This window comes from Mustela lutreola, chromosome 10 (assembly GCF_030435805.1).
Source record: "Mustela lutreola isolate mMusLut2 chromosome 10, mMusLut2.pri, whole genome shotgun sequence".
NCBI lineage: Eukaryota > Metazoa > Chordata > Mammalia > Carnivora > Mustelidae > Mustela > Mustela lutreola.
In genome coordinates, this window is record NC_081299.1 from 79,188,273 (window position 1) to 79,209,474 (window position 21,202).

At 34.7% G+C, this 21,202-nt stretch overlaps 1 protein-coding gene across 9 annotated transcripts in view; it reads left to right on the forward strand.

Moving 5' to 3' along the window:
• CCDC18 (coiled-coil domain containing 18) overlaps positions 1-21,202 on the forward strand; it is a 111,895-nt gene that overhangs the window by 37,679 nt on the left and 53,014 nt on the right. For 8 of the 9 annotated variants that reach the window (XM_059135926.1, XM_059135932.1, XM_059135924.1 and 5 more), the window contains 7 exons: positions 195-418; positions 1,266-1,376; positions 2,091-2,222; positions 8,000-8,134; positions 9,174-9,251; positions 14,695-14,811; positions 20,655-20,822. In XM_059135926.1, the coding sequence (XP_058991909.1) occupies positions 195-418; positions 1,266-1,376; positions 2,091-2,222; positions 8,000-8,134; positions 9,174-9,251; positions 14,695-14,811; positions 20,655-20,822 (965 nt within the window). The remainder of the gene's footprint in view (positions 1-194; positions 419-1,265; positions 1,377-2,090; positions 2,223-7,999; positions 8,135-9,173; positions 9,252-14,694; positions 14,812-20,654; positions 20,823-21,202) is intronic. The other variant, XM_059135928.1, reaches the window with a different exon arrangement.

The window sequence follows — 21,202 nt, forward strand, 5'->3', positions numbered from 1 at the left end:
AATGAGTGAGAGAGTACAAGGAGAGGCAGAGGGAGAAGCAGGCTATCCACCAAGCAGGGAGCCTGACACAGGGCTTGATCCCAGGACCTTGGAATCATGACCCAGCCAAAGGCAGATGCTTAACAGACTGAGACACCCAGGCACCCCTATTCTTTAAGTTTTATACAGAACAATTTTCCTTCTATGTTTGTTAGCAGAAAGAATAAAAGACCAAAATCAATATACTGTGAATAAGCAGTATGAAAGAGAAAGACAAAGACTCACTTCTGGAATAGAAGAACTGCGTGCTAAGTTGATGCAAATAGAAGCTGAGAATTCTGATTTGAAGGTTAACATGGCCCACAGAACTAGTCAGTTTCAGCTGATACAAGAGGAGCTGCTGGAGAAAGCTTCAAACTCGAGCAAACTGGAAAGTGAAGTAAGCTTGAATTAGCTGTTTGTATGTACTAACTGTGGAGACAAGAAAAAAGGTCCTGTAGAGTTGTGTCAAAGTTGGATGTGTAAGTCCAGATTTATACATCAGTTATAAAATCTTTTAAAATCATATTTGGAAACCTTTGGGTTTTAACCTATGTTAAAAGTAAGAAATTACTTTCTAGTGGCTAGCAGGTATCAAATATGGTAGAACTTCTAATGTATGGCAGTCTATTATTTCTTCCAAGTATAAGTTAATATGGCTAATAAACATTCAACAAGTCAAGAATTTGGATTATGTAATTAGAAGAAAAAGAGTGATAATAGATGATTTTGAATGTTAGCTAACAGCAGAATGAGCTGGGATGCCTGTTAAATGTGCAGATTTTGGGTACTGTTCTAATGATTCTGGTATGGAGTAATGCTCAGAAATCCCCATTGGTGAACAAGTGCATATGATTCTGATGCAGATATGTTTGGATTACATTTTGAAAATTGCATAATGCGTGTTTTGTGAGTATTTGATCTTCATTTCTATTGAGGACAGAATAAGGATGCCTTCTTAGGCAATTATAGACCAGAACCACGTGTATATGTTATATTCACACTTTAGACTGAAGCTGATGCTGTCTGTAGGAATACTTTTTTTGATAGGAGTACTTTTAAAATGTCTGATTTCTCATTTTAAAATCTTTACCCCACACTTAAGAAAAAGATGGGACAATCTGTCATATATCTGGTCTCCCCTTCACTATTTTTCTTTTAGATTGTCACTTATCTTTAAAAGTAATTTTTAAGAAATAATAATTTATTCATTTAATTTATTTTTATTTATTTCAATGTGTTTTCAGATGACAAAGAAATGTTCTCAACTTTTAACTCTCGAGAAACAGCTGGAAGAAAAAATAGTTGCTTATTCCTCGATTGCTGCAAAAAATGCAGAGCTAGAACAGGAGCTTATGGTAAAAATTACTGTTTGGCTACAAATTCACTGTGACTTTAAGGCACTTGATTTGTGATAGTGTGCTTGTTTTAGTATCATTGTTGTATAGGAAACTATAAACTCTAGTAAATTTTTCTGATGATTCATTTTTTTGCTTCTTTATTTTTAAGTTTATAGGCTTATATGGTAAATTGTTATCTGTAATTTCTCATTTTTATTATAGTAGAATTTTGAAGGAAATGGTATACTTCTTTGATATGCTTTTCAGTACTTTGAAATAGTTAAATCTTTTTATTTTGATAGTTTTTTTTTTTCCCAGCATAACAGTATTCATTATTTTTGCATCACACCCAGTGCTCCATGCAATCCGTGCCCTCTCTAATACCCACCACCTGGTTCCCCCAACCTCCCACCCCCTGCCGTTTCAAACCCCTCAGATTGTTTTTCAGAGTCCATAGTCTCTCATGGTTCACCTCCCCTTCCAATTTCCCCCAACTCCCTTCTCCTCTCTAACTCCCCTTGTCCTCCATGCTATTTGTTATGCTCCACAAATAGTTTTTTTAAATAACTATTTTGTCTTTTCAGTAACTGTTTAAATATTTTTGAAGTTTTACATATTAACTACTGTGATTCTTCAAAGAATAGAGTATGACAAATTTAATACTTTACTTATGTACTTTTATGTAAAACTAGTTGTCAGTTGTATTCTTTTAAAGTGTATTTGTATGTCTAGGAAAAGAATGAAAAGATAAGAAGTCTAGAAACCAATATCAATACAGAACATGAGAAAATTTGTTTAGCTTTTGAAAAGGCCAAGAAAATTCATCTTGAACAGCATAAAGAAATGGAAAAGCAGATTGAAAGAGTAAGATACTATGTTTTTCTTTTTTGTGGCTGGATAATACTCCATTGGGGGTGGTGTGTGTGTGTGTGTGTGTGTGTGTGTGTTTGTGTGTAAAAATATGAGCTTGAAATATAGAGCAATAACATTACCCAGTCTGAGCAACAGACTGCTTGACTTATTTCACTCAGCATAATCTCTTCAGTCCCATCCATGTTGATACAAAAGTTGGTTATTCATCCTTTCTGATGGAGACATAATACTCCATTGCGTATATGGACCATATCTTCTTTGTCCATTCGTCTGTTGAAGGACATCTTGGTTCTTTCCACAGTTTGGTGACTGTGGCCATTGCTGCTATGAACATTGGGGTACAAATGGCCCTTTTTTTCACTACATATTTATCTTTGGGGTAAGTACACAATAGTAAACAATTGCAGGGTCATAGGGTAGCTTTATATTTAATTTCTTAAGGAATCTCCACACTTTTCCAAGGTAGTTGCACCAACTTGCATTCCCACCAGCAGTGGAAGAGGGTTCCCCTTTCTCCACATCCTCTCCAGCACTTGTTGTTTACTGTCTTGTTAATTTTGGCCATTCTAACTGGTGTAAGGTGGTATCTCAATGTGGTTTTGATTTGAATCTCGCTGGGCTAGTGATGATGAACATTTTTTCATGTGTCTGTTAGCCATTTGTATGTCTTCTTTGGAGAAGTGTCTGTTAATGCCTTCTGCCCATTTTTTGATGTGATTATCTGTTTTGTGTGTGTTGAGTTTGAGGACTTCTTTATAGATATTGGATATCAACCATTTATCTGTACTGTGATTTGTGAATATCTTCTCCCATTCCATGGGTTACTTCTTTGTTTTGTTGACTGTTTCCTTTGCTGTGCAGAAGCTTTTGATCTTGATGAAGTCCCAGAAGTTCATTTTCGCTTTTGTTTTCTTTGCCTTTGGAGACATATCTTGAAAGAAGTTGTCATGTGGCTGAAGTTGAACATTAGTTTTCTTTAAATGTTTGGTAGAATTCACTAGTGAATCTATCAGGTTCAAGGCTTTTCTTTGTTGGGAGCTTTTGATTACTGATTGAACCTCTTACTAGTTTTAGGTCATTATTCAGATGATCTATTTCTTCATTATATAGTCTTTGTAGGTTTTGATTTATAGGAATGTGTCCATTTCATTTAGATTATTCAGTTTGTGGGCATACAGTTATTCATAGTACTCCCTTATGACGTTTTTTGTTTCTGTATAATTGGCAGTACTGTCCCCACTTTCAATTCTGATTTTGGTAATGTGCCTTCTCTGTTTTTTTAATCTACTTAGCTAAAGATTTATCAATTTTGTTTTGTTTTTTTCTAAGAGCTAACTTTTCATTTCATTGATACACTTTGTTTTTTGTCCTCCATTTTGTTGACTTTTACTGTAATCTTTATTCTTTCCTTCTCTCAACTGGCTTTGGGTTTGGTTTGTTCTTCTTTTTCTAGTTCCTTATGTTTTGAAGTTAAATTATTGACTTGAGATCTTTTTTGTTTTTGAATATAAGCATTTATAGCTGTAAATTACCCCTTAGCTCCACTTGGCTGTGTCTCTTAAGTTTTGGTAAGTGGTGTTTTTGTTTTCATTTGTCTCCTGATTTCTTCTAATTTCCCTTGTGAATTCTTTGATTCATTGATTGTTTAAAAATCTGTTGTTTAATTAATGTCCCAGTCCTGTGAATTTTTAAATTTTCCTTTCATTATTCATTTCTATTTTCATCTGATTGTTGTTGGAGAAGATACTTTGAATGATATCTGTACTTCTAAATTTGTTGAAATTTCAATTTGTGGCCTAACATGGTCTATCCTGCAAAATGTCCCCTTCACACTTGAGAAGAATGTATATTCTGTTGTTGGGTAGAATGTTCTGTATATGTCTATTAGATCTAGTTGATTTATTATGTTAAGTCCTCTATTTCCTTACTTATATTCTGTCTGGTCTTCTAATTATTATGAGTGGGGTATTGAAGTTTCCAACTATTTTTGTAGAACTGTCTACTTTTCCCTTCAGTTTTGTCAGTTTTGCCTCATATATCATGTCATTACATGAGTAAACATTATAATTATTAAATCTCACTATTATTTTGAGCCTTCTAGTAAATAATGTCCTTCTTTTTCTTTTAAAAACTTTTTTGATATAAAGTGTCTTATCTGATATTTGTGTAGGTACCCCTGCTCTCTTTTGGTTATTTATTTGCATGGAATATGTTTTTCTATCCTTTCACTTTCAACATGTTTATGTCTTTGGATCTCAAGTGAGTCTCTTATAGACAGCATATACAGTTGATCCTTGTACAACAAGAGTCTGAACTGCATGGGTCCACGTATTTGTGGATTTTTTTAAAAGCAGTACTGTAAATGTATTTTCTCTTACGATTTTATTAATATTTTTCCTCTAGCTTATTTTATTCTAAGAATATGATACATATAAGATACAAAATATGTGTTAATCTGTTTATGTTATTGGTAAGGCTTTGGTCAACAGTAAGCTATTAGTAGTTAAGTTTCTGTGTAGACAAAAGTTATATACTGACTTTCAACTGCACATGCAGTCAACCATCCTAATCTCTGCATTGTTCAAGGGACAACTGTAGTTGAATCATGTGTTTTATCTTCTGTCAGTCTCTATCTTTTGACTGGAGAGTTTAATCCATTTATATTTAAAGTAAATACTGATACAGACTGACTGACTTTTGTCATTGTGCTGTTTGTTTTCTATAGGCCTTATAGCTTTTTTTGTTCCTCCTTTCCTACATTATTATCTCCTTTTAAATTTAGTTTGTTTTTTTTGTAGTGAATTTTTAAAATTATTTTCCCATTTCCATTCCTTTTGTGAATATTGTATTGCTGTATGTGTGGTTGTCATGGGTATTACATTTAATATTCTAAAGTTTTATTATTCTAATTTGAATTTGTACCACCCTAACCACTAATATACAAATATTGTTCCTTTTACAGCTCCATTTTCACTCCTTTCTAATGTTAATGTCACAAAATTATCTCTTTATACATTGTGTGCCCTAAAACATAAGCTAATAATTCATTCAAATGTATTAGTCTCTCAAATTATGTAGAAAAGAAGATTCGGAATTGCAAACCAAATTTATACTAATAAATTACACTAACTGGTTTTTCTCTTCATTAAATATATTAGACTCTTAAATCCTATAGAAAACAAAAAATGTTATTACAACTGTTGTTAGAATAATACTAGATTTGTAACTATCCTTGCAGTTATCTTTATTGAGAGTTTTATTTCTCCATATGGCTTTGAGTTATTGTCTGGTGTCCTTTCATTTCACTTTGTAGATCTCCTTTGAGCATTTCTGGTAGGGCATATCTAGTGGCCAAAACCCCCTCAGCATTTATTTATCTGGGAATGTCTTATTTGCTATCTCACTTTGGAAGGACAGTTTTGCCAGATGGTAGGATTCTTGGTGGACATTTCAACACATTGTCTTTTGGCTTCCAAAGTATCTGATGAGAATCTGCTTGTAATGTTATTGTGGATCCTTGTATATGATTACTCATTTAACTCTTGATGATTTCAAGATTTTTTCTCTGTCTTTTGAAAGTTGTTTTTTTTTTTTTTAAGATTTTATTTATTTATTTGACAGAGAGCACAAGTAGGCAGAGAGGCAGGCACATAGAGAGGAGGAAGCAGGCTCCCTGCTGAGCAGAGAGCCTGATGTGGGGCTTGATCCCAGGACCCTGGGATCATGACCTGAGCTGAAGGCAGAGCCTTTAACCCACTGAGCCACCCAGGTACCCCTGTCTTTAGAAAGTTTTCATTATAATATGTCTTCATGCAGTTCCCTTTTAAGTTCATCTTTCTTGGAGTTGAGATTCTTGGATGTTTTTATCAGTGTCTTTCATTAAATTCAGAAATTTTCTTTCTTTTTTTTTTTTTTTTTTTTTTAAGTTTTTAGTCAAGTAATTTCTACACCCAACATGAGACTCAAACTCATGACCCTGAGATCAAGAGTTGCATGCTTTTCCAACTGAGCCAGCCAGGTGCCCCAAATTTTGACATTTTCAATCATTATTTCTTCAGATATTTTCAGTGTCCCTTTTTCCCTCTCCTCTCCTCCCATGATCTGCATTTTGGTCTACTGGATGGTGTCCAGTAGGTCCTTCAGGCTCTGTTCACTTTTCTTCCATCTTTATTTGTTCTGTTTCTCTAATTTGTTATTTGATTATTTTCATTTTACTGTTTCCAGAGTTCCTTAGTTTTGTTTGTTTGTTTGTTTAAAGATTTTATTTATTTACTTGACAGAGGTCACAAGTAGGCAGAAAGGCAGGCAGAGAGAGAGGGGGAGGCAGGCTCCCTGCCAAGCAGAGAGCCTGATGCGGGGCTCAATCGCAGGACTCTGACCTGAGCCAAAGGCAGAGACTTAACCCACTGAGCCACCCAGGTGCCCCTCAGAGTTCCTTAGTTTTAATACTTTCTATTTGTTCTGCCATATTTGTATTATATACTTATGTGAGTGTTATATATATCACATAATTTTTGCCATATTTGTTCTGCCGTATTTGTATTATATACTTATGTGAGTATTATATATATCACATAATTTTTTCACTTTTGCATATAATATGCACATATATGCATATTACACATATCAGTAATTTCCTATTTTGTCTTCACAAAAGTATTTTGAAATTTTGATAACACCAGTTATTGTTGAAGTTGTGGGAATGAGAATCTTCTACATTTCTAATATAAGCATAAATTTTGATGCACTTTGAAGAGAAATACCTAATGAAATTGGAAATGTGCTTATCCTACAAACAGAAAGTCCACTTCTAGGTGATCTATTCTAAAGAAACTCTAATACATAAAGAGACATGCACAGAGGATGTATTTAACATTGTTGTGATGGTGAAAAATAGAATATTAAACTGTTTTTGAGTAGAAGAGAAGACAAACTGTAGTTTGTTGTTACAGTGGAATACTGTACTGTTAGAAAAAGCAATGAACTAGATCCACATATGGATACATAGATAACTGTCCAGGGATGAATATCTAAAATAATATTGAGTAAAAAAATCAAGCCACTAAAACTTGCATGTGTTTTGATATTGTCTGTGTAAAATTTTAAAATAGAAATATATTACATATCATTCATAGACCTACATATGTAGTAAACACAAAAAACATGTGTGAGAAGCATGCCCGAGAATAATACTGACCATATCAGCATAGTACATTTGACCTTTGAACAACTTAAGAGTTAGGGGCACAGTCCTCCTACACAGTTGAAAATTCACATCTAACTTTTGACTCCCCAAAACTTAATAGCCTACTCATGACCAGAAGCCTTGGTGATAATAAAACAGTTAGCTAATATATATTTTGTATGTTACATGTATTATACAGTGTATTCTTACCATAAAGTAAGCCAGAGAGAAGAAAATGTGATTTAAAAAATTGTAAGGAAGAGAAAAAATACACTTACAGCACTATACTGTAAAAAATCCTCATATAAGTGGACCTGTACAATTCAAACCTGTGCTGGTCAAGGGTCAGCTCAATTGATGAGGGAGGAAATCAACTGTATTGATGAAAGATAAGACCTGGCTATGTGATTTCATTTCTTCTCTCAAGGGAGAGAAACTGAAGGAAATTTGGCACAATGCAAAAGTCTATTTAATTTCAGTTGTAATTTAACTTGGGAGTATTATACTCTTTTCTGTATATAACATGTTTCATGATTTTTTATAAAATAATATGAAAGATAATAAATCGTGTTTTTATGTTTAGCTTGAATCTCAACTAGAGAAAAAAGACCAACAGTTTAAAGAACAAGAAAAGACTATGTCCATTTTGCAGCAAGATATAATATGTAAACAACATCATCTTGAATCTCTAGACAGACTCCTGACGGAAAGCAAAGGGGTAAAATCATCTTTGTAAAAGTGCTGTTTATTATATTTATTTATTCATTTTTTTTTAATTTTTTATTTTTTATAAACATATATTTTTATCCCCAGGGGTACAGGTCTGTGAATCACCAGGTTTACACACTTCACAGCACTCACCAAATCACATACCCTCCCCAATGTCCATAATCCCACCCCCTTCTCCCAAACCCCCTCCCCCTGGCAACCCTCAGTTTGTTTTGTGAGATTAAGAGTCACTTATGGTTTGTCTCCCTCCCAATCCCATCTTGTTTCATTTATTCTTCTACCCACTTAAGCCTCCATGTTGCATCACCACTTCCTCATATCAGGGAGATCATATGATAGTTGTCTTTCTCTGCTTGACTTATTTCGCTAAGCATGATACGCTCTAGTTCCATCCATGTTGTTGCAAATGGCAAGATTTCATTTCTTTTGATGGCTGCATAGTATTCCATTGTGTATATATACCACATCTTCTTGATCCATTCATCTGTTGATGGACATCTAGGTTCTTTCCATAGTTTGGCTATTGTGGACATTGCTGCTATAAACATTCGGGTGCATGTGTCCCTTTGGATCACTACATTTGTATCTTTAGGGTAAATACCCAATAGTGCAATTGCTGGGTCATAGGGCAGTTCTATTTTCAACATTTTGAGGAACCTCCATGCTGTTTTCCAGAGTGGCTGTTTTTTAATTTATTTTTTAATTTATTCATTTGAAAGAGACAGAGATAACAAGAGAGCACAAGTAAGGAGAGAGTGGGAGAAGCAGACTCCCATTGAGTAGGGAGCCCAATGCGGGGCTCGATCCAAGGACCCCAGGATTATAACCCAAGCCAAAGGCAGACATTTAATTGACCGAGCCAACCAGGTGCTCCTGAAAATGTTGTTTAAACGCTGACAAATACTTACGTTTCTATAATGTACCTTTAATTCTAATTAAATCAGTTGCTTAACAGCCCATTAGTAATGCTAAAATTAAAATATTTATACATGTACTCATATTTTTGCTACTAATCTATGTGTTTTTAGGAGATGGAAAAGGAAAACATGAAGAAAGATGAAGCTTTGCGAACATTACAGAACCAAGTATCTGAAGAAACAATCAAGGCCAGTATGCTAATTTTTTAAAACTTTTTTTTAATAGAGACATTCTGTAGCTTTTACACTTTTCTCTATAAGTTGCAAAAATTACTTGGATAAAAACTCACAAGTAAAGGTTTTACCTGAGTCAGTGAACTTACTTTCTGTGAGTATATTTTCTTCATTGTGAATTATAATCTTAATTATTTGATTGTTGATAATCTGTTTTGTGGATTATCTAACCTCTTTTTTTTTTTTTTTTTTGCCTGAAGTAAGGCTTCTTTTTTAATGAAAAATGTTTTTTGTTTTTTTTTTTAACTGTAGCTACTTATTAACATTACCAGTAAAGAATTAACAGAAGTGAAGGGGTGCCTCAGTGGCTCAGTGGGTTAAAGCCTCTGCCTTCAGCTCAGGTCATGGTCCCAGGGTCCCGGGGTCCTGGGATCGAGCCCCACATCGGGCTCCCTGCTCAGCAGGGAGCCTGCTTCCCCCTCTCTCTCTGCCTGCCTTTCTGCCTACTTGTGATTTCTGACTGTCAAATAAATGGGTAAAATCTTAAAAAAAAAATACACACAAAAAAACCCAGAAGTGAAGGGAGATGAATCTACAAGCAGTTGAGTTTTGCTTCTTTATACCAGTTCTGCTATAAGACTAATTAACGGTAAATTCAGAATTTCCAGATAAAATACAGTTTCATGGATACTCTGTCTTCATGGTTTAAAGAATGGGTTTAGGAGCTGAGTTGACTTGAGTTTCAGTTCTGATTTCAGAGTGCTTGCTAGTTAACTTTAACCCTGGCTAGTTCATTTAAGTCACTGAACTTTAAGTTTTTCATCAGTAAAATAGAGACAGTAATACTCTGGAGGAAGGTCAGTATGAGGAGGAGATGAAATGAGGTACCTATAATAGTTTAGCACATACTCAGTTACTCAAAGTTTAATAAGTACTTATTATATATTTGATATTTCTCCTTTGCGTTTTTAATGTTAAAAATAGGTCCAAACATGCTGTTTATTAAACATGAATGTTTATTCTTTCATATATGGCTTGAATATAAAGAATATTTTAAAAATCCAGTGTTATTTTTGCCTAGTATTCTGTTTTTAATCCATTTTGTTACCAAGTATGCCTTTAAACACAATTATATGTTTATCCGTAGCTTTCATATAGTATTCTTCAAAACTTTCAACATTTAATGCCATGTCAGTTAATTTCCTCATGTAAAAATAACATCTAACATCATTAACATGAAAAAAAATCATTATAAAAATCATTATAAAAGGCATGAAATAATTTCATTAAATAAAATCTATATTGCCACTTACCTCCTGTTTTTTATTAAGCTGCCTAACACATCTAGTAGCTTATTTCCATATGTTAGTAACCAGGTATTAAAATTGGTAAAAGAAGAAATTATGTCATTGGGTTTTATTCCCTTAATAGGAAGGTTTTATATTATTGGGGCGAATACCAAAATGAAGAAGAAACAGAAACAACATTCCTATGACTCAAGCTATACCAAACCTAACCTACAGGGTATTTGTACCAACAAAATTGAAGTTTGAAATCGAGTTTCTTCTTGATTCTGTTATTACCACCTTCCTTTCTTGACTTTGGCTGTGCCCTCTACATACCTTTATTTGTTCTTTGCATAAAAAATTATGACTTTAGGGGTGCCTGGGTGGCTCAGTAGGTTAAAGCCTCTGCCTTCAGCCCAGGTCATGATCCCAGGGTCCTGGGATTGAGCCCCACATTGGGCTCTCTGCTCAGCAGGGAGCCTGCCTCCCCCTCTCTCTGCTTGCCTCTATGCCTACTTGTGATCTCGCTCTGTCAAATAAATAAAATATTAAAAAAAAAGTTATGACTTTAAAAAAGTGAATTTTTAAAAAATAACCAATCAAAGAATATATTCTTAAAATTGGTAAATTCTTAAAAAATGCAGTCAGTTCAACCATTAACAAAGGAAATACAAATATAATTAATGAAATCATAAAAATTCTGAATTTTCTGTCTGCAGAAGAGTTGTAAGAATTAGTTTAAAGTTATATCACTTATGAAAGTATGACTACTGAGAACTAGAAGATTGATGAGAAATTTTGAACAGGAATAAGAAACCAGTAAATTAAAGCAATTATATTACATGTGGTTAAATAGAATATTGAAAAGGTGCCTGTTAGATTTAGAGATTTTTTTTTTACTTACTTTCTTTGGTTTTGTTTTGCTTTTATATTCCACTCTGAATTTTTTACTTTTCCCAAAGAAAGTCATAAGTGCACCACCGTGAAAGAACTTAGCTGCTTTTGTTGAAGATAGGTAGACTAGAGCCCATACCTGGTTACCCCTAGACTATACTCCTGAGGAAGTTCTTTGCTTCAATGAAGCAGTGTCTTTGTTTTAATTTCATTCATTTTTTGTCCATATATACACACGTGTATTTATAGTTGGTTTGTATGAGGTGAATAATGCTTATCCAAATGACTCTCTTATCCATAGACTCTCAAACTCCTTGTTCAAATAATAAAACCAACAGAGTAGTGAGTGTTCTGGGTTTTATTATTTTTAAAATTGATTTATTAATTTTAATTATATTTTATTCTGAAAAATTCCAAACCTATAAAAAAATGGAAAGGATAGGACAGAGAACATTTGTGAACCCTCTGCCTAGATTTACTGTCTGTTAAACTCTAGCTACATTCATTTCATCTCTCCCCACACACACCTACACACACATACCTACTTGTGCACGTACCCACCCAATCTCATACTTATACATTTCCTTTTTGTTAGACCCCTGAGAGAAGATTGCAGATGTCATAAGACTTTACATCTTTAATATTTAAACCTGCATCTCCTGTGAACAGAAACTTCTCCTATGTGACTATACCACTCTACACACCAGAGAAAGTAAAAATCAATTCAGTGACATCATTCAACACACAGTCCATACTGGAATTTTTCCAGTTATTTAAAATTGTTCTTTATAGCGTTACTACTTAAAGTATGGTCTGTGGACTAGCAATATCAGCATCACCTAGAAACTTGTTTGGCTTGCAGAATTTTGGCTGTACCCCAGACCTACTGAACAGAATTGGGATTAAGGTGAAGGAAGTGGGGGGCACCTTGATGGCTCAGTCAATAAGCATCTGCCTTCTGCTCAGGTCATGATACCAGGATCCTGGGATGGAGTCTGCTCAGTGGGAAGCGTGCTTTTCCTTCTCCCACTCCCCCTGCTTGTCTTCCCTTTCTTCTCTCTCTCTGTGTGTCTCTCTCTGTCAAATAATAAATAAAATCTTAAAAAAAGGAAGTAAATTGCTTCTGGTGTAAAATTTAGGGAGATGCTTACTGTTGGGGTTGTATACGTGTAGCATTGTCGTTTGGCATGGCCCTGAGAGTGAGTGCCTCCTTAAATTTTGAGCCCATATCTCCTGTCTTACCTCACCCTAATCCTTGCCCTTCTACTGAATTATAATCTGTATTTCCATAGGGTGCCCAGCTGATTTGTATGCCCATTAAAACCTTGAGAAATACTACTTCAGCTTGTTCTTGTTCTTTTTCCAGAATAGGATTCATTTATAATTACATGTTGCATTTGGCACTTTAGGTTTTCCTGAACTTACTCTTTCCTTCTGTTCTTCTTGATTCTGAATCTTCTGAAAAGTCTGGGTCAACTAGAACACCACATTCTGCATCCCATCAAGAAGCACATGTCAGACTACCCCATTACTGGTATTGCCAATATTGGCACTTTACTTAAGTTGATTACTACCAGATCTCACCATTTTTTCCCTTTATAATTAATAAAATGTGCAGTGATTCTTTCAGGCCATGTGAATGTACTGCTCCTCCACAACCTATAACCTGTGGTTTTAACATAATAAACATAATAAACATAATAAACATAATAAAGCTTGCCTGAATTAGTTTTTACCTTATTAATTATCAGGTGTGATATTCTGACAGGCACAGATTTTATTTTTTCCCTGTGTGTGGGAGATGATACAAGTACCAGAGCTCATTCTCATGGCTAAGAAAGAAAACTAAAGAATAAACTTGTCAGGGGGGCCCCTGGGTGGCTCAGTGGGTTAAAGCCTCTCTCTTTGGCTCAGGTCATGATCCCAGGGTCCTGGGATTGAGCCCCACACTGGGTTCTCTGCTTAGTGGGGAGCCTGCTTCCCCACCGCCCCCTGCCTGCCTCTCTGCCTACTTGTGATCTCTGTCAAATAAATAAATAAAAATCTAAAAAAAAAAAAAAAATCCCTCAGGGGTAAAAGAAATAAAGAAAACTCATAAGTATTTATACCTTTATAAAACCAATGTTAATTTAAAAATAATTACTAGGGTAACTATTAATAAGGATAATAATTTAAAAATTACCAACTTTTTAGCTCTGGATGATTATATTCACAGGCTTATAGGGACAATCTTCAAAAACTGTCAAGATTCCCTGTTTAGAAATAAGAGTTGTAAATATAATTCATGATATAGAATGAATAGTGTCTGCAAGAGGGAGCATTTTTCTCTTTCTTTCATCTTGAGATTTCTTTTATGCCTTCAAGATGATTTACGAGAATGCTACTGGATTAAGGGGGGAAAACCACGCCTGAGAAGTTCAGAATTACACTAAGAAAGAAGCAAGACAAACATCTTTTTGAGAGATGGGATATGGAACATGTGTGCAAATTGTGGTCCTTGAACTAATTTTTGTGAAAAAAAAATTTGCTGAACGTGTATTGCTCTTTGCTCATTTGCTCTTTAATAGTAAGTTGGCATAAAGCATTTGCAGCTATGTGAACTCTTGAACCAGGTTACAGTGCTGCGCTTTTCTGAAAATGTTATCACTGATTCAGAGCAAATGCTGCTCCCTCAGTTTTTTTTTTCCCTAGCTACAAAAACATTTTCATTTTCTTTGTGACTTCAGCACATTCAGAATATTCACACCATAGCATTATTAGTACCGTACACTAGTTTGTACTCATTTTATTATTTTCTTGATCAAGGGAACTTAAGAAATTGGCTTAAATGTTGCTTACTATTTTAGGTAAATGTCTTAGGGCATTTGGTCTACAGGTTCTTGTCAGTTGGTCCCAGTCTGTCTTTCCAAACTAATCTCCCAAATACCCATCTCCTATAAATTAATACTCTTTGTACCCTAAACTGCCAACTTCACACCATTCCTTTTCACATTGTTTTGTCTCTGGATATACTCCCTCTTCCTGGAATGCCCTTCTTTGCTTGTTCATGTTCTGTTTATTCTTCAGGACTCCAGCCTCTGATTTCCTAATTTGCAATAAAAAAATTAGTTTTCTAAATAAATCTTTTCTGTAATAGCATTTCGTATCCTGACTTGGGCTGTGTATTCACTTTGAAGCAGTTAGGTAACATTAGGAGATAAACCTGTAAAATATTGAACATATAATAAGCATTCATTGGTATTAGTTGATTTTTCTTTTTTTGTTTTTCTCTTGCTTAGGTCAGACAACTAGATTCAGCACTGGAAATTTGTAAGGAAGAACTTGCCTTGCATTTGAATCAATTAGAAGGAAATAAGGAAAAGTTTGAAAAACAGCTGAAGAAGAAATCTGAAGAGGTAAATTAGTATTTTTGTGAAAAAAGCATATTTTCCACATGATTTCTTTTTGAGATATTATTTTTAAGATTCTTTAAAAGTATATATTTTATCAGTAGCTAATAAAAAAAACCTTTCCATTAACAGGAGCATAGGTGGCTCAGTGGGTTTAATCTTCTGCATTGGGCTCTCAGGTATTGATCCTATAATCCTGGGATCAAGCCCTCCATTGGGCTCCCTGCAGGTAGCCTGCTTCTCCCTCTGTATAACCTCAGTGAAGAATTCCTTTATTTCTTTGTAAGAATTTATAATATAAATTTAAAATAAATTCTGTTTCTAAAATTAAATATAAGCCTTAAACCTTAAATTCTTGTTTAGAAATAGTCCCCCAAAAATGTCCAGTGAAGTTGACTTGAATGTATCAGAAAGTTCCAACCAGAAAAAGAGAATCCTTTCTATTATCTTTAAAGTGGAGAGAATTTTATGCAGAAAATTAGATACGCAGGTGCTGGAAGAGGGGAGAAGCAAACAAAGCATGGTAAGATAACTCAGATTATCATAAGCAAGGACCTACTACCATTATCAGGGATAGAGAAATATCAGGAAGAGATGCTATGATTATAGTCCAGAAGCGGGATTGCCTAATGGAGCGAGGTCCACAAAGGAATCTGTCTAAAACTGAGGCTATAGAGGAGGAGAACTGCTCCCAGTCCCTCCCATTGGCTAAATCTTTCTATTATCCAAAAGGGAATTTCCTGCAATACCTGGAGCAGAGCAAAGGAAAGGCATGCATAGATCTGAAAGCAGATATGTAGCTGACTAGCATTCCAGACTTAGGTATAATCACATAATTATATAAGCTTAGAGATTCAGAAAGAAAATCTTCATATTTTATTGGTCCTGTCTTCTTCCTTCCATGTCTCTCCATGAAGGCTATTATAACATCTTTGTTTCTCAATTATAGTATATGGAATTTAAGATACCTCAACTATGGATACTTTGATTTTTTTTTTTAAAGATTTTATTTATTTATTTGACAGAGAGAAATCACAAGTAGTCAGAGAGGCAGGCAGAGAGAGAGAGAGAGAGGGAAGCAGGTTTCCTGCTGAAGAGAGCCCGATACGAGACTCGATCCCAGGACCCAGAGATCATGACCCAAGCCAAAGGCAGCGGCCCAACCCACTGAGCCACCCAGGCGCCCCTGGATACTTTGATTTTTTAAGATAAAAATATTTTTATTTTACCTTGAACTTCTTCAAACATTACTTAAACATTTCTTTGCTAGCCTTCACTATACTTGAGTGTAAATGGACTTGCCAGAGATGGAATTTGCAGACAGGCAGTATTTGTAACAAGATAGTTTGTTGAGCTTTAACACTTTGTGTTCTCAGAAACTGCATCAGAGACTAGGGTGGATAGTAAGCATTAACCTAAAATGAACTTAGAATTATTTCCAAAACAACTGGAAGTATAAACCTAGGCTCCAGGGGCACCTGGGTGGCTCAGTGGGTTAAAGCCTCTGCCTTCAACTTCGGTCTTGATCCCAGAGTTCTGCGATCGAGCCCCACATCAGGCTTTCTGCTCAGCAGGGAGCCTGCTTCTCCCCACCTATCTCTCTGCCTACTTGTGGTCTCTGTCCAAAGGAAAAAAAAAAAAAAAATTAAATCTTGGCTCCAAACTGAATTAGAAATCAGAAGTAGTAGTCAAGTATGTACAACTATACTAAGGAATAAGTAAGTAAATTAGAAAGATTGGCACTTTTTATTGCTGCTGAATTATTATCTCAATGCGTGTGTATTTGGCTTACTTAACAGGTTATCTTTCACATATGTTGATAAGAAACAGAATAATCCAATTACTATTTATTTTGTTTTCTTAAATACCATCCCTATACATTTATTTACTTTTGAGTTATTTGTCTTTAGAGCAAATTCTAATATCAATGCTGGTAAATATAATTACAGTTGACCCTTGAACAACCCAGAGGTTAGGGTTGCCCACCCCCTCCCCACCATGTACTTGAAAATCCCTATATAACCTTGGATTTCCGAAAAACTTAACTACGAATAGCCTACTGGTGACTAGACGTCTTAACATAAAACAGATGATTAACATATATTTTCTATGTTATATGTATTATATACTGTTTTCTTACAATAAAGTGAGCTAGAGAAAAGAAAATGTGATTTAAGAAAATCATAAGGGAGAGAAAATACACTTATAGTTCTGTACTATAAAAAATCTGCATGAGTAGACCTGTGTAGTTCAAACCCATATTGTTCAAGAGTCAGCTGTATTATCTTGGATCAGACTTGTGAGGTATTAATGATTTATAGCTAGGTTTTAGGAAATTGGATTTGATTCATAGTACATCCATTCTTTTAGTAATAGGTGATGTTATAAAGATGTTTTAAAATCTTTAAAATCCGTAAATATTTCCAAATTACGTACTAACTGAATAATTAGGTGACCCTAGAGCATACTGGTAAGAAGTTCTCCCGTTGTAAAAACTAAATGTTGATTATCTATAACAAAAAGCTAATAAATATTCCTCTGAAATTTTGCCTCAGGTAAATATTATTTTCCACATGTTGAAGTAAGTACATTTATGATTAAAATAATAGGGGGCGCCTGGGTGGCTCAGTGGGTTAAGCCGCTGCCTTCGGCTCAGGTCATGATGTCGGGGTCCTGGGATCGAGTCCCGCATTGGGCTCTCTGCTCGGCAGGGGCCTGCTTCCTTCCCTTCCCCTCTCTCTGCCTGCCTCTCTGCCTACTGTGATCTCTGTCTGTCAAATAAATAAATGATTAAAATAATAGTAACTTTAGAGTTCTAAATCATTTTGAAAATATTTTAATTCCATATTAAAATGCTTTAAAAAGTGATAAAAGTATGATGCAGAATTACATTGTTAACATGATAGGAGAAAATAAACACAAAATAGATGTAAATAACCCTAAACATTTTTTGCATAAAATCAATCATTTTATTGGTATTTTTATTCAAATTGATAGACTTAAATTTCAAGAAGTTGGCATCATCATATCATATCAGTAACTTTTCTGGGTTATATTTAATTTAATTTATTTATTTTAAAGATTTTATTTTTTATTGGAGAGAAAGAGAGCATATGAGCAGGGGGAAGGGCGGATGGAGAGGGAGAGGTAGACTCGTCACTGAGCACGGAGCCTAACTCAGGGCTCAATCTTACGATCCACCTAAGCCAAAACCAAGAGTTGGACGCTCCACTAAGTGGGGTACCCAGGCATCCTTGGGACCAAGAGTTGGACGCTCCACTGAGTGGGGTACCCAGGCATCCTTGGGTTATATTTTATTTTTCATAATAATTGTGAGAGTATTTTTCCTTCAGATATAATCTGGATAAAATTAATTGTCAAGTAGATTTTATAGTATAATTTCTAATTGCTTCTTAACCCTAATTATAAAATGATAAATCCCTTAGGAAAATTATTCTCTGAACATAATAACTTTGTAGAGAATATAATGTAAAATCTAAAATCTATTTCTTATATTTTAAAGTCAAGTGGAAGTTAAAGGGTAGTACAATAAAATGCCACTTTAAATTGAATATATGCAGGTTGATACTCAGTAGTTTTAATTGAAATTATTTTGCCAGTGACCAGGTTGCTGAAATAAATTTTTTATTGTTATTATGTGGTATGGTTTCCTGGTATTTTAGCTAAGGCTTATCTTTTTTTTTCTTCTGTTTCATCTTATTTTAATATTTTGACCATCTTTTTCTCTGACTCTGTAAGTTATAAGACAGGATGTTCCAATAAAGAAAAAATAGTATTTGAATTTATCTTGCAGGCAAGTCAGTTCTGTATAAAATAAACTATTGCACTAAGTGTTATCTGCAGTTTTCTTGGGGGCTAGCAAGTAAAAGAGAGAAAACAGGTGATACTGATACATGGTGGCACTAAAATTATTTTCATGTAGACAAAATTAAGTAGATTGGCATAAAAAAAGAACTATAATAATAGAATTAGAAATTGGTTAGTTGCCTAAGGTTCTCCAAGTATACAGTGTCAGCATATAATGAAAAAATGCAAAACTTAAGAGCTTCTCATCATGAGCAAAGAATATTTGGCCCCTGAACCCTACATGATGCTACTCACTGTTCAACTGCTGGATAATTAGAACAAAGGACCAAATCAGGGTTATCTTCCACTATTTCTTAGCAATTTAAAATTTCTTCCATCTGGAATACTTATTGGGAAGGTATTTTTTCCTTTAAAGGAGTGGCTTTTATTTTCCTTCATATTAAAAATAATTACATAAGTGGGCGCCTGGGTGGCTCAGTGGGTTAAGCCGCTGCCTTCGGCTCAGGTCATGATCTCAGGGTCCTGGGATCGAGTCCCGCATTGGGAATCTCTGCTCGGCAGGGAACCTGCTTCCTCCTCTCTCTCTCTCTCTGCCTGCCTCTCTGCCTACTTGTGATCTCTCTCTCTCTGTCAAATAAATAAATAAATAAATCTTTAAAAAAGAAATTACATAAGCAACAATAAGATATTTTCTAAAGATTTGCCTACAGTCCACTTTCTTATACATAAGTTTTCAGTTTTCTATTTGCCTGCATATTTTTCATAATTATGTTAGTGAAATGTAATTCTGGGGGGCTTTTTCCACTTAATTTCATTTTGTAAAATGTTATATTTCCTACTGTCTTTTAAGTTATGATTTTAGGGAACCTGGTTGGCTCAGTTGGTTAAGCAACTGCCTTCGGCTCAGGTCACAGTACTGGGAGTCCCGGGATCAAGTCCCGCATCGAGCTCCCTGCTTGGTGGGGAGTCAGCTTCTCCCTCTGACCCTTCCCCGCTCATGCTCTCTCTCTCTCATTCTCTCTCAAACAAATACATAAAATCTTTAAAAATAAATAAATAAATATTTTAAATGGTTGCGTCATTTTAAATCAGATTGATATATCATCATTTATTAAGCTTTCTCCTTTCTTTTGGGAGCACATAAAGAATATTATAAAATACATATTATATTATGCTGTGTTATTACTATGATTTTTAAAATAATTTCTTTGGGCAGTTTTATTGGGTTTGGTTTACTAGGACAAAGGGAATTTTTTTCATTCTTAATAGGTACTTCCAAATAATTGTAAAGGTATCTTATAAAGCCAATTTGGAGGCCAGCATATTCAAGTCCTAAATATTTGGCAAGAATGAATACAGTTTCTTAGTTGATATTGTCATTCCTTTATGTTTTTTGGAGCATGAATAATCACATACCTTACTGAGATATTATTTTACAAAAGGCAGTAGTAGCAATGATAATATAATAAATAGCACCTAACATGTGTGCAGTGTTTTTATGGCTATAGTGTATTCTCAGTAAGGAGTCATTATATAGAGTATGGAGAAATCCATGGCTTCTTTGGGTCTCTCCCTTTTCTGGGAGGGGGTCAGATAAAACATTTCATTTCTATAGCAGTGAAATATGGCAATATATGTGCGGCATTTCTGCCCAGAGAAGTCTGTTTATGACTCAAAGTTCAGGTTTTTCATTGTGGGTTGGTCCCCTAGGACAGGGATCAAAATTATAGACTCCCAGAAGGAAAGCATGATTCAGTGCCATAGCGAGGCAAGACAATCTCATCACTTAGGGAATGTTTCAAAAGCCACATTCCCAGACACCAGCCAGGAGTCAGCCTTATAAGCAGACCCTTCTAACATGTACTCCCATCAGAAAAGTGAACCTGACCTTCCATATAACAAACAATAGCCGTAAATACAATCATTCCACGTGACAAGTGAAGATAATAAGGAAGATAGCTTTGACGTTATGACTTCTTATTTGAAATGTCATTTTAATGAGAAATGTATATATTTATTAGGTATACTGTTTACAGAAAGAACTAAAGATAAAAAATCACAGTCTTCAAGAGACTGCTGAACAGAATGTTATGCTACAGCACACTCTTCAGCAACAGCAGCAAATGTTACAACAAGAGACAATTAGAAATGAAGAGCTAGAAGACATCCAAACTAAACTTGAAAAACAGGTATATCTTATTGGTCAAAATAGTTTCACTTGTATGAAATAGAAATTTTAATAATCAATAATAAATATTTTGTTATATTGTTGTTTACCTCACAGATTTCGTGTTGTAAGAAATATTCTGTGTTAACATTGAAAAATGGGTGAAGTTGTATTTGTGTATATTCTAACCAGCACCTTGAATACCATGGGCACATTTTTGTCATCCATAGAACTTAGTTATAATTTAGACTTCTTCATTCAACCATGTTTTTTGGATCAGGACTTGTGATCCTAAACAAATGCTAAAGCAGTGCACTACAAGAAAAATCCCAAAGGAAACTACTTACTTCTAAAAATAACTTCTCACTCCAATGAAAAAAATTCTTGGAATTTAATACTAGA